General features: G+C 49.2%; 1 protein-coding gene across 1 annotated transcript in view; it reads right to left on the bottom strand.

Moving 5' to 3' along the window:
* LOC144729707 (E3 ubiquitin-protein ligase HECW2-like) overlaps positions 1 to 15,825 on the bottom strand; it is a 109,498-nt gene that overhangs the window by 12,332 nt on the left and 81,341 nt on the right. Inside the window, exons 22-29 of the mRNA XM_078610148.1 lie at positions 14,222 to 14,342; positions 13,192 to 13,305; positions 11,651 to 11,803; positions 10,235 to 10,333; positions 9,703 to 9,832; positions 9,186 to 9,332; positions 8,936 to 9,050; positions 889 to 974 (exon numbers count right to left, since the gene is read on the bottom strand). Of these exons, the coding sequence (XP_078466274.1) occupies positions 889 to 974; positions 8,936 to 9,050; positions 9,186 to 9,332; positions 9,703 to 9,832; positions 10,235 to 10,333; positions 11,651 to 11,803; positions 13,192 to 13,305; positions 14,222 to 14,342 (965 nt within the window). The remainder of the gene's footprint in view (positions 1 to 888; positions 975 to 8,935; positions 9,051 to 9,185; positions 9,333 to 9,702; positions 9,833 to 10,234; positions 10,334 to 11,650; positions 11,804 to 13,191; positions 13,306 to 14,221; positions 14,343 to 15,825) is intronic.

Raw genomic sequence — 15,825 nt, 5'->3', positions numbered from 1 at the left:
TACAGCACGAACGGTGAGATAGGCTTACATTCTTACGTGCCATGTGTTCAAACTTTTTTTTTATGGCAGTGTTATTGACGAATGTGTTGAGTTTTATTGTAGTTGTAGCGAATGAATATAGGCATGTGTGCCAACGCATCTATTCAAATAAAATTGATTGATATGCTCACAAGACACAAACGGAATAGTGCACTAAATAATCCACTTGCGATGTACGCAGCTTGCATGCAAATGATTCACTGTTACATTTAGACCGGCAGAACAGACAAAACAGGAGACATGAGGCAAACAACACGACAAACAATACAAACGAGATGGCAAAAACAAAACAAAATAAAAAAATAAAGGATGACATCCAATCTCGCACTTGAAGCATGACAATTGATTGAATAGCCAGAGAGGTGAAGGGTCACATGCCTACATGTATAATACATTGCACACATGCCACGTACAGCTGATCTCGAAGAGTGCTTGCCGTGAGTGGTGGTGCTGTCTCTGCTAGGAGGGCCGCTGTGAGTGTGGCGTGGTGGTGGAGCGGTTCGCGCACTGCACTACGAACACGGAAAGCCGAGTTTGATTCCCGCTCACGGCCAACACCCAGTGACGTTTATCTGAACCGGTCCTGGGCCTCCCGTAGGTCGACTCAGCCTCAAATGAGTACCTGGTGCGATGTGTAAACATCGCCACTAGGGAGACAATCGCGGCCGTGCGTGGTGTTGGTTACCCAACCCCTCGTGTGCCATGCCGGCCTTTATAGGTGCTCGCTAACAGCACTTGCCCTAACAGTCTGTTCAGGCTATACGGGGGATCTTTGTATCTGATCTTTGTGGTGGTGTGGTCTGTGCTAGGGGGGCTGCTGTGTGTGTCTGGTGCTCTGCATGTTGCAACCTGCAGCAGCCTCAGCCTCTGCTCGTTGTTGAACCTCTCCACGGCCGCCCAGAACCAGCGCATGACGATGTGGCTGTCGTGGTATCCTGAGCACATCGAACGAGGCACAGGGGCACACACACACACACATTTCATTGTCAAGGTATACTGCAAGTCAACGAGCTGTACACGGGGGAATGGAAATTGCAATCGGAACTGAGTTTTTGGTTAGGCCACGTAATTATCGGACCGGATTTGTCGTTAATACTCCGCCACCAAACACTGCCAAACACCGTCATGCCAAGTTCTTAGTCGTGCCTTTCTGGCGTCTATAAATATATAATTGATTCTTGACTAAAACAATCGCACGGAAACTTCTAAACAATAAATTAACGTAGAAATATCTCCGTTTAGAAAATCACATTTTTCAAAGTATATTACTCCCCAAGTTGTCCTTACAATACGGAGCCATTTAGACTCGAGGTGCAATTCATGAACTTCTCTGCGCAAGTCGTGGTGAGGTTTCGGCACCTTCCCGTCGGCTCAAGCGAACAGAGGCCCTTGCTCATCATGCGCGCGCGCCCGCCAATCCCGTTGCCAAGGAGAGGTGGGGAGGGGATTCCGCGGGGTGTCACATCGCCAGCAGGTCATTCTTATCATCCCCATCGAGGCTGATCACCCAGGCCTTGAGACACGATAATGATCCTCCGCGTAGCCGTGTCAACTGCAGTGGCGAGTCACGTCATGGCTGTATTCCGAGCGGCTCAGCTTTGGCTTGAGCTGCTCAGTTGCGTTCAGGAACGCACGAGGGAGCGGCTAAGCCGTGGCCTGGCTCAGCCTCAGCCTCATGGGACCCATGCTGAGCACGGCTGGGACCAGGCTCAGAGCTTCTCAAGCTGAGCACGGTGGCTCTGAGCCAGCTCGCTTGAGGTCAGAGCCAAGCCTGAGCCGAGCCATGACTAAGAACATGGGCTTTAGAGGGCAGCTAATAATGCGGGCACAACACATGAGGTCAACACTATGTTCGGCCGCCTTTGTCTTCTCCATGCTGATATTTACAAACCACATCAGGTAGTAAAGTAGGCTGCGTTAAAACTGTATATATCACGCACATAATAAGAATGTCATTCATCTCAGAAAGCCAACAGAGAGGGTCAATGTTTTTTTCCAGGAGGCAGCTGCATTGGAATGTTGACTAAATGGATGTTCAATGAGTGTTTTGCATGTGCGAGCAAAGCAGAGTGCCTAGAAGAAACCCCACACATACGACAGGATAACTCACAAGGTCTGCATAGGATAAGTTCACAGACACTTTTTCACGACTAACCCTCGTCACCAAAGCGCTGGATTACAGGTGTGTGACCCACTGTGTCGGGCTCCGCTAAAGTTTACGAAAGCACGTAAACCGAAGCGTTGGCAATGGGTCCGAGACGTGGCCACGTCGGCACGAATCGTGTTCGGCAAGCCCTGGAGCCCTGGAGCCCGCTGTGGCGGCTGCTGGCATGGTAGGGAGGGGCCCAGGCAGCGAGGATGTTGGCACAGCCTGTGCTGCTCTGCTCTGATGTAATGTGAACAATCAGAACATGCGGTGAAAGATTAACAGCTTAGGGCCAGATTGATGATCTAACTGGCACTTCATTGTTTAATTGGGGCATTGGTGTCATATTTAATAACAATTTCATTCAACTATAAACTGGAAATAATTCTGGTGAATTGAAAGGAGGGGTGGGGGTGTTGAGAGAGGTGCGTAAGCTACAATTAGAGCCTTACTTAATGTAATTTATATTTATAGAGCACTTTTAATCAAGGTGCTCGACAAAGCTTACAAAAACGATGACAGAATGGAATGATGTAGTCGTCAGGGGCGTGCTACAAGAATTGAGGAATGGGTGACAGCGTTGATGTTCGGAATACCGTACAGCAGGTCAAGACAAGGGTTCATGGTAAGTAAAGAGTTGAGGCTAAAGTTGTAGTTATGTCTAGGATGAAGGACAGAGTTACTTCTCGAGCTAATTGTTGGTTTCTGATGAGCGCTGGAGCTATTATTGAAGAGTATTCTCCAAGAGGAGATCGCTGCTGTGTGGTGTCGATTGTACAATGTTCCAAGACTCAGTGCTAAGAGTATCAAGGGAAGGCGTTTGCCTCGAGTTGCTCTGCAGATGCCTGGGATTTTACATCGATTGGCTCTGTGACAGAAGAACGGCTCCACTCCAATTATTTAGTTACAGACCTTTTCCTCCGTAATGACTGCAATTACGTTCAAAATGCACGCATGCCCCTAACACCAAAGTTGGAATTTTGAAACAGTAATGCTGGCAAACGTTACGGTCGAAATATGGTCACAAAATGCGGCACAGCACTCGTGGTTCAATAACCAAGTTTGGTTTTGTTTTCATTCCATTAAAATGCACTCTGAGATTATCACCCCCTTAAATATGGCATTGATGCTTGTCACCGAATATGAGCACAAGATGTGACTGTGTGGCTTAAGCCCAACAGGATGCCTGAAGAACGGTACCATTTTGAATCCAAATACAGTGCTAGAAAATTATTTCATGGAGGTGATTTACATGAAAGCCATTTCTAAATGTGCGCGCTGCAGGCTGGCGCAGTGGCAGCAATCATTCCTCGCACAGAAAAGGGCCTAGGGTCCGATTTCCGACTTGGGTGCTTTTTGATGTGGAGTTTTTATGTCATCCCTGTGTTCTGCATGGGTTTCCTCCTGGTTTCTTAGTTTTCTCCCACAGCTAAAACACACACGATATAACTGGTATCCACACAACGTGGGGCCCTATTGCCACAGATGAAATATAATCTCCTGTGTCCCGCACCCACCACATCTTTCCTCCACCTTTCCAGTCACTCTTGAAATCCATGGATCAATCCCAACTAATCTCGTCTCCCACTCTCCCCACTCACTCCCAGGGCCAACCTCCTTACTTTGTCATCTCTAACACCAAGGCCATCACTCTCACCCCTATTTAACCCATTACATTAAGTGACCACTACCTCGTGAATTTCTTCTCTTCCCTCCTTAGGCCACCTCCTCTCAAGTCTCCATTTGCTCCAGCAGACATCGAACACTGCTACCAATGATCTCTGAATCCTATCTGTCATATCCTTAGCCCTGCTGCCATTTAGACAATCATCAATCCATACTCTATGGTTCTTTCGGTAAAGTCACATAGATGAAAAAAAGCTTCAAATCTAGAATCATCCATCCCTTCATGACATCCCAACTGGCCGACTGCAACCTCCCCAAGTCGCTTACCTCCAAACTCCGGACAGTCCAGAATGCCGCTAAATACTGCTGCCATACTCCCCGCTTGCACCTGTAAATGTTACCACTTCACACCATTACTCCGATCCCCCCCCCCTGGCTCCAAACCAAAGCCCTGATCGACTCCAAGACTGCCTTCACAACCTTCACGATTGCTCCATGCATCACATGCCCAGCTCTCCCATCTCGTCTCACTTTACTCCCCTCTACACCCCCCACTCTGGAAAACCAAGGCGTTGTGCTGAAGTCCTCCGGTCAGCCTTTGCTCGGTGAGAGATCACTCCCCTTCTCCTCTCGTGCCCTCATGGAGTGGAACTCCATTCCACCAGCCATCTGTGCTGTTGACTCCCTGCCCCTAGTCAAGTCCACAGCCAAAAACTAATATTTTCCTCTATGACTGATTATCTCTTTCTCTCTATAAAATAAGTAAATGCTTCCTTCCTTCAGGTTGACCATGTCCCTTGAGAAGCACTTGCATTAATACGCTATATAACTACCGTCAGTGTATTGCACTGTGGGTTCATGAAAACAGCGAGCCCCATTATTTCCTCAGGATTCGAGTTTCACTTGAGGGACAGGTAGTTGTAGGGCATCCTTGCATGAAGCCTACAGACAGGCATGAAGGGAACAAACCAGTTCTAAATGGCAAGGAGGTGGCAAGATATTTAAAGCCAAAGGAGAAGATTCAGATCTCGATTAAATGTCTGAAATGCATTCCTTGTGGTGACTTACTGATCCTTATGGCGACATCAGCACATTTTTACCAAAGCACAGAAAAAAAAGAACCATTCACCGACCCGTGAATGGCATGCTGAACAGCGGAGAGTGAAACCCTCACGTGAACTCCGCATGGAACGTGCTGCCAGTGCAGCGAAACTCAAGAACGTAAATACTACGTTTGCCGAGTTTAGTCACAAACCGCTAACCAACTACAAATCAAGGGACGGGGCAAGAGTGATGGGTAAGGTGGATTCATGTTGGGGAGACAAGACATCCCTGGCAGTTGCCATCTTGAACAGAAACCAATTTGCACAGCTTCACATTCCTCCGCCGAGGCCCCGGGCAGCCCAGTGAAGCCCCAGGCAGCACCCGTGGGGCCTGCAAGGCCCGCGAGGCCCCAGGCAGGCATGCAAGGCCTGCAAAGCCTGTGAGGCCTGCGAGACTGCGAGAACTGCTAGGTCTGCGATGCCTGTGAGGCCCCAGGCAGGCCTGTAAGCCTGCACACACGCACGAGCGCTGCCACGTAAACGCCGAACAGGGCTGCCCCCTCTCAACGCTCCCAACACTCGCGACAGCTTCAGTAGTAGCACAAACGTGACATTCTTTGGGGACTGTCGGAATGTGAAGAGCGTCCAGAGCATTCGGGGCCGCAGAATGTCGATGCAGCAGAGGTCATGGGCAGCGATGGCAGCGATGGGTCAAGCAGCCGCTGTGAGAGCTAAGTCACTGCTCTCAGCGGTAGCGCGTTCGCCGCTCGTTGCAGAGTGTTTAAACGTAAGTGCAGTTTAAAAGGTCGTAGAAAAGAATAGAATAGATAGATAGGTAGTAAATCATAGCCACAAAGCCTTCAGCCTGGGCTTGAACAGGGGCAGGGAGTGACAGCACAGAAGACTGGGGTAACGGAGTGCCAGGATATGGGGGAAAGGAAGGAGAATGAGTGACCTACATGAGATTGTAACAACAGCAGTAACTTTTTGAAGTTGTGCTCACATCCTGCAAAAGTAATTGCTTTATGGGGTGATAACAATGTCTATCCTGCGCTTTCTGCATCCTATGTAGGTGAAGTCTACCGCAGTAATGTTTAGAATGTGAGCAGCAGGGTTGCGCAGTGGTAACACCTATGGTCACAGCAAGAGGAGAAAGAGTTCGATCCCCGACTCTGGAATCTGTCTGTGTGGAGTCTGTATTGCTCTCCCCCTTTTCTGCATGGGTTACCTCCGGGTTCTCCACTTTCCTCCCACACATAATCACGTATACAATATCATTGGTATTGGCCAAATATCCCAATGCAGGACCTTCATGAAAAAGAGTTCAGACTGGGTATGACCTTCCTGGGAAAAAAACTAATTATAATAATACTAATAATACATTAATCTTTTGGCACAATTTTAAATGATATCCCACCATGGTCAAATATGTGAAGAATATATATGTCATAGTGGTGTGGACTAGACACACCATGTACACAAGATGGATAGTTGCTTTGGTTCAGCGACACTCCAGCATAACATAAGTTTCATCAACTCAACACGTAGAGTGCCTCCGATTCTCCTTTGCCTATGACTGTCTCTTCTCTAAAAGTACCCCGTCAAATATATACATGGACAAAAGCACACCTGATGTGTCTCTTCGACTCTCACGTCGCCACTATAGCATGCGGCATTTTTCACGTGCGCCTGCATTTAGACACACCGTTACGTCCAAACTTGCATTGTGCGTTGTTCAGTCTGTTCGCAGGTCGTCGTTACGAGGCCAGCCAAGTTTCCAGGATTGGGAGGCTCGTGATATACTCGCTTGGAACGGAAACGGTGTGCGAAGCGCGGCGCCCATCCGCGCGCTCGTGCATGCATTTACTGCGTGAGTCACGTGGCCGTGACCATTGACCCCCGTTCGTGTTCGGCGCGCACCCTGGCGGCACCTTTTAGTGCTCCGTTATTGCGGTGAGTGAGTCAAGCAGTGGCTTCCCCTTACGCACACAGCGCCAGTCGACACACCCCGAGGTGGCATCCTGTCACGAACTTGCCACCTTCCTGTCGCTTACGCAGGGGTGTAAACCGTGTTTGTGATGGCAATCGCAATGTGGGCGTCGGTGCTATGTGTGATGGATCGCGTGTAGGCCTTGCAAGAAGTAACACGCAGGCCAATGTTGTAAAACACTCGAATGTATACAGCCACCCCCGTTGAGTTTAGCCAAACGCACTAATTGTAAAGTATTCCCCCATTATTCGTGAGGGATACGTTCTGGAGATTCCCGTGAATAGCAATATTTGCGGATAATGATATTGGCCTGTGAAAACCTTTTCATGAATTACCTGAATACATAAATAATAAATATCATCACTTTCTCATCACTTGATCTCATCATCACTTTATTCTCATCACATTCTTTCTCTCTCTCGATGAAATTGTGTAGAGTTCCAGATGGGATTGGAATATAGCCAAAATCGCACAGTAGGATAACAAAAAATGTGTTTGATGATGTTCAATATATTTTTTCTCATAAATGAGGCTTCAATCTCATGACGGACATTAAAGGACCAACGGCCTGACTACACGTCTTCCGTGTGTGCAACTTAATAACAACTTAATAATAATAATTAAATTGCTCTGCTGAATAAAGCCGCTTTGGTTTCCCCTATTTCTAAAACAATATGTAACACACTCTTTGGTTCTTTCGGTAAAGTCAAGAAAAAACTGCTGTGGTTGTCCCACCTGATGACAATTGCTATCGAAACGTCGTGATCTATTATTTTTCTACCTACGTGACTTTACCGAAAGAACCAAAGAGTATGGATCCTGCAGTCACGAAAGCTTCACATCAATACGTGACACATCATTGATGATAAACAGCTTTCGAGGTGATTATTGAAGTTTCGCTCCTGTAAGAAACTCAAAATCCTGTGTCTGGGATGTGTGGTCACGCTGAGAGGGAGGAATCCACGTCTCAGTGCCAGCAGCTGCTGCAACAACCACCACGAGCGCTCCCCATGGCACCGAGCTTTTCCATGTTGACATCAAAACAGCCCACTCCACACCCGCGGTGACAAACCACGATCGTCATAGCTTCGCTGCGGCGAGCCTGTGGATGTCCGACAAGCCCCCACCGCCATCACCCAGCACTGTATGTGTACAAGCTCAGGATGTGGAATGCTGCTGTGGTGGTGCCTCCACCCAGGGCCGGCGCTCGGAGGTTCCTGGGCTGGGCCCTGCACAGAACCAAATACGCCTCTGGCAACGCCCCATTCATCGCCGCTATTTCATCATCATTATCATCGTCGCTGGGTCGGAATCTTAGACCTCCCTCCCTGGCAAACGGAATTGTGAGCGGGATGGACCAAAGCCAAAGATCCCCCCGTATAGTCTTTCAAAGACTGTTGGGGCAAGTGCTGTTAGCGAGCATTCATGAAGGCCGTCACGGCACACGAAGGGGGTGGGTGGCCAACACCACGCCCGACCGCCTTTGTCTCCCTAGTGGCAATGTTTACACACCGCACCTGAGTCGACCTAGGGGAGGCCCGGGACTGGTTCAGATAATCGCCACCGGTGTTGGCCTTTGTGTCCTTCCCAGAGCAACTTGGCATAGGCAGCGACAACCACAGCCCGAAGAATAAAACATGTTCACTCTCCTTCGGGCTAGGCCACTGCAATGGTGGCCCCCCACACAACAGCTGTACTGCCACCCCTCCCCCCCCCATCCGAGATAGCAGCTGGAGTCGGCACTGCCTTCAAATAATTATTGTGGATTTAGTGGCACTTTTTTTCTGAACAAGCTGCTGTAATCTTTGTTATGCTATAGCCATGATTGCATAATGTATGTAGAGCAAGATGTTTTACCTGCAGTATATTGTGCAATTCATATCAATTACATAATAAAACCACAGACCGCAGAACATTCACTGTAGGGGGTTGGGCAATCATTGTGGAAGATACGGTAACTTTGCCTCATGGTGAGGTGTTGCGCCTGGTCCATCCCTGGCCTTCATTCGGTGCTCGCGAACAGCATTTGCCCCAGCTCAACGGGGTATCTTTGTCTTTGCGTGACGTGCAACCCCCCCCTGCCCCGCTCACCGCCACGGTACTCTGTGTTGGTCCTCCAGTCCAGCAGGTCGATCTCGGCCGTGCCAGCGATCACCAGCTCCAGCTCGCGGGCGTCAAACACTGACACGAGCCGCGCGTCCACCACCTGGCACACGACACCGCCACGCCATCGTCATGGTGCGCTCACTGCCCGGGGGGCGGCCGGGGGGAACGGAGTCTGGGAGGGAAGGCAACAGGCGGGGGGGGGGGGTAGGGGGGAGGTGGATGGCCGGGTCCCCACCTCGTAGAAGCCCCGCACCAAGCTCTCGGTCTGCTGCACCACGCCGCGCTCCACGCGCCACTTGACCATGCGCTCGATGTACTCCTTCTTGTTCTTCTCGGTCACGGCCATGTGCGCTCCGCCCGGTCGCAGCTCCCTCTCCGTGATCTGCCGGCCAGCCAGACGACAGCGTGGCGTCACCGCGTCTCACCGCGCCCGGCGGCTTCACCGGCCAAACCTCCTCCCCCCCAACCCATCTCTTATCTCGCCACTGATGGCGGAAGGGCCTCCATTAGAGGGAGCTCTAGAGCCCCTCTCATGAAGGGTAATACACCATGTGCCCTGCTACGCACAAGATGATATCACAGGATGTGGAATGTCCTCTTTGATATCCTCTCTACGACAGGTTGCACACGATGAAAATTCCCCCGAGGAATGACCGACAAGGATCAGCACAGACCGTGCCCTGCCGCGTCCCATGCTCCCTCGACAGTGAAGTGAAGGGGAGTTGTGGGGGTGGCGGGGAGGTACAGCGCACCTGTCCGAACACCTCTTCGTTGACGGTAAAGGTCAGGTCCAGGATGTCCGTGATGTCGTTGTCCTTCATCCACTGCAGGCTTTGGTGGAACTCCTCATCCAGGTACTCCAGGTCACTCAGATCACACGGCCTGCAGGCCACGCCACAGCACCGCGCCCCAAGGGAGTCGTGTCACTCGCCACACTCATCGCCTCTGGAGCTGCTCGTGCTCAGTAAAGGAATGCCGGTGCCACCGGTCACCGTTTGAGAGCAAAAACTGCACCATTTGTACGTATATATGTTGAACTTCTTTCGCACCGTACGTAGCCAACCGTGCTATCGGAGGTGCGGGGGAAGGACAACAAACTAAACACAAAAAGCAGTTTCAAAGAAATTAGTTTTCAATCTGGATTTAAAAGTGCATCGCTCCAGTGGCTTCCTAATGTCGGAAGAACGTTCCAGATGGCCGCAAGAAGCGCATCCGAAAGCACGCGATGCAGCGACCCTCTTTGTTGCCGCGAGAGCACAAACACACAGAGAGAGAGCGGCTCACGTTCTGAGAAGAGCCTTGTAGAAGGGGCGTGTGAAGAAGGCGTCCAGCAGGTACTGGTGGATGAGGGCGAGGCCCAAGATCCGCCCGCTGAACCGGAACCTGGGCCACGCAGCGCAGCACACGACGACAATGCAGACGTGCGGACTGAGCGGCGGAATCAGCGCTGCTCATCGTCGAACGCACGCGCAACACGCGCTCACCGCTGGACTGCTCGTGCAGTCTGCTCATCGTGGATATGACCCCATGGCCTGAATCAGTAGGCACCGAGTGAAAACGTAAGCGTTACAATGCATTCTGATCGTAGATAAATGCCTGAGAGATGTGGCGAGGCAATGTTCGCTGCAAAATCGGATGTAATTAAGCATATGGTGTGAATGAAGAGCCTTTTAGATAAACCATAGCTGTGGAGCCAGCTATGGTTGGTGGATTACAAAAAAATATCCCCCGTGTAGCCCTATCAGACTGTTGGGGCAAGTGCTGTTAGCGAGTAGCATCTATGAGGGCCGGCACGGCACACGAGGAGGCGGGGGGCCAGCACCACGCCCGGCCGCCCGTCGCTCTCCAGTGGCGATGTTTACACACCGCACCAGGTACTAATTTGAGGCTGAGTCGACCTAAGGGAGGCCCATGGCCGGTTCAGATAATCATCAATGATGTTGGCCGTGAGCGGGAATCAAACTTGTTTGCCAGGTTCGTAGCGCGGTGCGCTAACCGCTACACTACCGCTCCCCCTTCACACACACACATGTATGTGAAACTCCCTACCCATGGACAATCAGGTTACCATCTGCTGGCTTATCAGGGTATTGCAGTGCAGCAAGTGGGATATATTCCATCTGTATGGGGGCTGAGTGTTACCCCCCTGGTAGCGTGGATTTCTCCAAGTGCTGCGGTCTCCTCCGATGTGGAGTTACTCATGAATAGAGTCGGCCAAACATCACAATAAAGGTGCGCAGAGCTTGGGCAATTGTTGACACCAATTCTAGCTGCCTTCAAACCAAACGAGAGTTTAATTGGACAAATAAGTCGATTATTATCATACATATTATTAAGTTATTCTTATTATTCACGCTTGTCTGTGGGTTGCCACACCTCTGAATCAGTCTCTGTGCATGTTAAACATTCTAATTATACCTTGGATTATTGTATTTAAACAGACGAAAACGTTGAAAACGCAGACAATCAGGCCAGACTGCTGATGAACTCCAACGCTGCTCAAATATAAACTTCAAGGCGGCGTGCGCATGTGCCAAATCACCAACTCTGAGGCCCAGCATCTGAACGGCTAAATCACAACCAACTCTCTGAGAGTTGCCCGTCATCGGACACTCAGAGGAATAAGAAGCAGCTGAGAGGGTAGGAACACGGTGAAGTTGGGGAGACGGGAGCGGCCGCACCCCTGTGCCGAGCGCTCACCACTCGTGATGGTTGTCCACGAAGGCCGACATGGGGCTGATTTGCACGGTGTACGTGTCGTTGGCCGAGTACTCAAAGAGGCCGTAGTAGGGGTTGAAGAGCTCCCGCGACACCAGGAAGAAGAACTCCCGGGAGGGCCCGCTGTAGTCCAGCCTGCACGAGGGGACCCGGGAGGCACATGGAGGGAGCAGCCCATCTCAGACACCTACAGGTTACAGAGCGGCCAGGCACTCCGCACTCTGCACGCTGCCACGCACCCAATGACGCGTCGATTCAAGATACAAGAATAAACTATTTTACCAAGTAACGCCCACTGAGCTAATAGCTTATTTTTCAGAAGCGACCTGGCCACAAATGATATCTCAAAAAAAGTGGCTTATCATATGGATATATAAAGCAGACAAATACTCTAAAACGCATATTTCTAAATGTGGAGGAAAAAACCCGAAGACCCGGAGAAAAATCTACGCGACCGCGTGGAGAAAATGCAAACTCCAAATATACAGGCGTTAGGGTCGGGATCGAACCCACAACCTCCATCATACCAGGCGAGGTAATTAACATCTCGCCATTGTGGTGAGATCAATAGATTTTTATGCTCACGATACTTGCATCATCGAATCGGTTTTGCTAGAATCAATTATTTTTACGTATAAGTTGTATGTAACTAATTCACAGATAAGTAAAATTTGAAAATACTTTTTTAAAAACACGCTTTAATGAAATGTACCGTACGAGTAATGGCAGAACTCCACGACTCCAGGAAGTGGCCTCGAAGCTTGCCATAACGTAAAAGACCGTGGTGATTTACAGCCAACGTCAGTTGAGCGTGGACAATTAGACCCAAGCCGAAACATAACATTAAAAAAAGATGGTTTAAATTTTTATTTTTTTATTTTTAATGATATAATATAGTATTGCCATCAGTATGACATAAGTATACCAAGTTTGCAGTCGATACCACATTGGGAAGTGGGTTAAAATTGAGTTACAAGATTTGAGGATACGACAACGACAACAACAACAGACAGAGTCAGTTAAATAAAAGCGTGTAAAAAGCCTTTTTAACAGTCATCAAAAATAATTTATTCTTGATTCTTGATTCAAACTGCCACCAAGAATTGTAACAATTCATTTCTACTTGCTATTCAACCGACTTGCATGAGATGATGGCATATTGTTGATGACTTGTCCACTAAGTTCAGCGGAGAGCTACGAGTACTCCAGACGGCCACCGAGGTTGCTATGGTACGGCTCGGCGATTCGGCACACGATGGACGCACGAATGCACGAGATCGATAAGCTCATTTCCTACAAGCTTTTTACCTTTGTTTTTAATTATATTTGAATGTTTGCCATCAGTACCATGTCAAGAGACAAATGCATATCTACTTGGAACTCTGAGTTAGTAGTCCAGCACGATGTGCGCGAGGTGACAATGGTACCAGAAGACGACGTCACTAAACTACTTCCGCAGTCCTTTCAACGCGAGGGAGGGGAGGGAGAGGAGGGTTGCTAAAGGTCGACAGCGGTCTGCTCACCCCTCCTCGCCCACAAAGGTAACGTAGAGCTTGTTCCTCTGCAGGTCCTTGCGCGAGTGGGCCATCACCTGGTTGAAGGCGTCCTCCAGTAGATGGTCGCGCCTGATGACCAGCCTGCACAGAGGGCACGATGGCGGGGAGGGTGGGGAGGCGGTCACACAGGGATATCAGGGCCTACTAGGCCTTGATAAATGTTAGCTCTGACCGCAACTCCCATTATCCATTCATAATGCAATGAATTTGACACGGCCTACTCTGGAAAATGTTATTATGATGGGATCGTTAAACATCCACTTTGGTTACCGCACAGACTTTGGTGCCTGTTCAAATGTAACTCTAGACTCCATGTGAACTGGCTATTGGTAAATGGGTAAGTCCACAAGAATCGATGATGGTCAGACAAAACCACCTGTCCCATCCTGCACCCTTTGCTATAGGTGTCTGCAACTATTCTGAGCATGTATGTTGAACTTCTTTCGCACCGTACGTAGCCAACCGTGCTAATCGGAGGTGCGAGGGAAGGACAACAAACGAAACACAAAACAATCCGTTTGGGGATGGCCATTGCCTCTGGAAATTGAACAGGCACGGCTTGCTGATGAAACCAATGATGATGACACAAGTTCTGGGTTCATACTCTTTGGTTCTTTCGGTAAAGTCACGTAGATGAAAATAAAAAATAAAATAAAAATAACTAAATTAAATCACGACGTTTCGGAGGCAACACAAGCTTCTGTCATCAGGTGGAACAGCCACAGCAAAATTACTGTAGTGAATGAAAGAACCAAAGAGTATGGATCCTTGCAGTCACGAAAACTTCAAATCTAGAAGTTCTGGATTGTTTGACTCGTTTAAATCGAAGCTACTCCACACCATTCATTTGGAAAGCCCACAGGTTGGTGGGTTTTCACCGTTCATCCAATTTCTACGTAGCTATATGCTGTACTCCACGACGTAAGCTCATCGTCGTTTGCGAGGGCGGGCGGGCGGACGGAGAGCAGGCGGAGCGGGCGGAAGGGGGTGACCTCACTTGATCTTGCCGGGACCCTGTCCATATCCCTTGGACTCCAGCTTGCGGTAGAAGTTGCGCAGCTTCGCCTCGAAGTCTCTCTTGTAAGGGGCCGGGGCTCGGGCGTTCGCGCGCTGCGATCCTGCCGAGTGCACGCCGAGATTGCGAGATTGAAAATCGGCCGGCGGCCCGTCGGGTGCCGCAAGGGGTACTGCTGCTAGGGCCTGGGTGCCAAACGAGAAGTCAGTGTGCGAAGGACCCAACGCAGAAGATTCCTGGATGTGATCTTCCACGAGCCTCATGGTCCACCCTAAACAGCATCCACTGCACAAATCAAGGCAGCAGATGCAGATACCTGATGCACCAGTGGAAAGTTAAAAACTGTCCAGTGTGCGATTGTTATCATCCAGAATAAGCTGTGCAATGTATAACGACGCAGCGCCCGATCCACAAATACGAAGGAGACATCACAGCGATACACTCCGCTGATCCTGAAGCGGTTGTCTGGCTTGACCACCTGGATGTGAAATTGTCGTTGTTGGTCTGCATCTACAGCAGCCATACGAAAGAAGAAGAAGTAGACTGTGTAATGAACAGTTTAACAAGTAGACTTTCGCGACCAAATTATATAATATATTAGTAAACAGTCACCCCCCCCCCCTCACATTTAATTTCTTTCGGCACTTGGGGTCAGTAATTACAATACCCCCACCTCAAATCACTGCACCTGAATGGGTTAAATGATGACGTCACCGTGCTGCTGCTCTATTTAAGACCGGGAGCAAGTGGAGGGCTTCACTATTTTGGAAAATTGCCCGATGATGCTGGATGTAATTATCAGCGGTACGTCGTAAATGATGTTAAATCACTCTTCAACACACCGGTGGGCTAAAGTAGTGAACTATTTGTCTTTTGTAAACGTAACACATTTTTTTACTGTTTGGCAGTGTCGGGTGGTGGAGGGTTACGACACATTTATAAATAACGCGATCGAACCGAAACATTTTTGTTATGTGCAAAGAACGCCTACGTCAAACCACCTTCATACTGGGAGTGCTTATGACACACGCAATCAAATCAGGCAGTGCATATATGTCATTCAATCCCTGGGTTATCGACGCCAGATTTAGACACAGGCATCCAATCGGTGAATATCGTTGAGAATTAAGCCCTGAGCTGGGAACGATCGTAGCACAGTGTTAAAGCTTCCATTCCATGTCTCCTTGTGTGTGTTGTGCATCTGCACATTACAATTGTGAGCGAACAGAATCGCAACATAAACAAATTATTTGGTGATGCTGCGTTGGCAACAACAACACCGTGGCCTTAAAAGGATAAACAATATTACAATATATATAACCGGCAACGTTTTGGGCAATGGACCTTCTTCGTAGCCCAAAGTATAAAATAAGAAGTTAAGCACACGTAAAATATAGAAATGACTATTCTTGGCATTTCAGTAAACACAAATATGACTGGGCACACACAGGCTGGGTACACAATCTGCATCGAATGTATAGAAACACTCTACCCGTGCTTTGCCCCACGTGCTGTTTGCAGTGTGTGTGTGTGGGGAGTGGTAGTGTATCGGTTAGCGCACTGCGCTACGAATTCGGTGATCCGAG

Source organism: Lampetra planeri, chromosome 2 (genome assembly GCF_965212315.1).
Source record: "Lampetra planeri chromosome 2, kcLamPlan1.2.h2, whole genome shotgun sequence".
Lineage (NCBI taxonomy): Eukaryota > Metazoa > Chordata > Hyperoartia > Petromyzontiformes > Petromyzontidae > Lampetra > Lampetra planeri.
The sequence above is the reverse complement of the archived record's forward strand: the minus strand, read 5'-3'. Positions and strand labels throughout refer to the sequence as shown.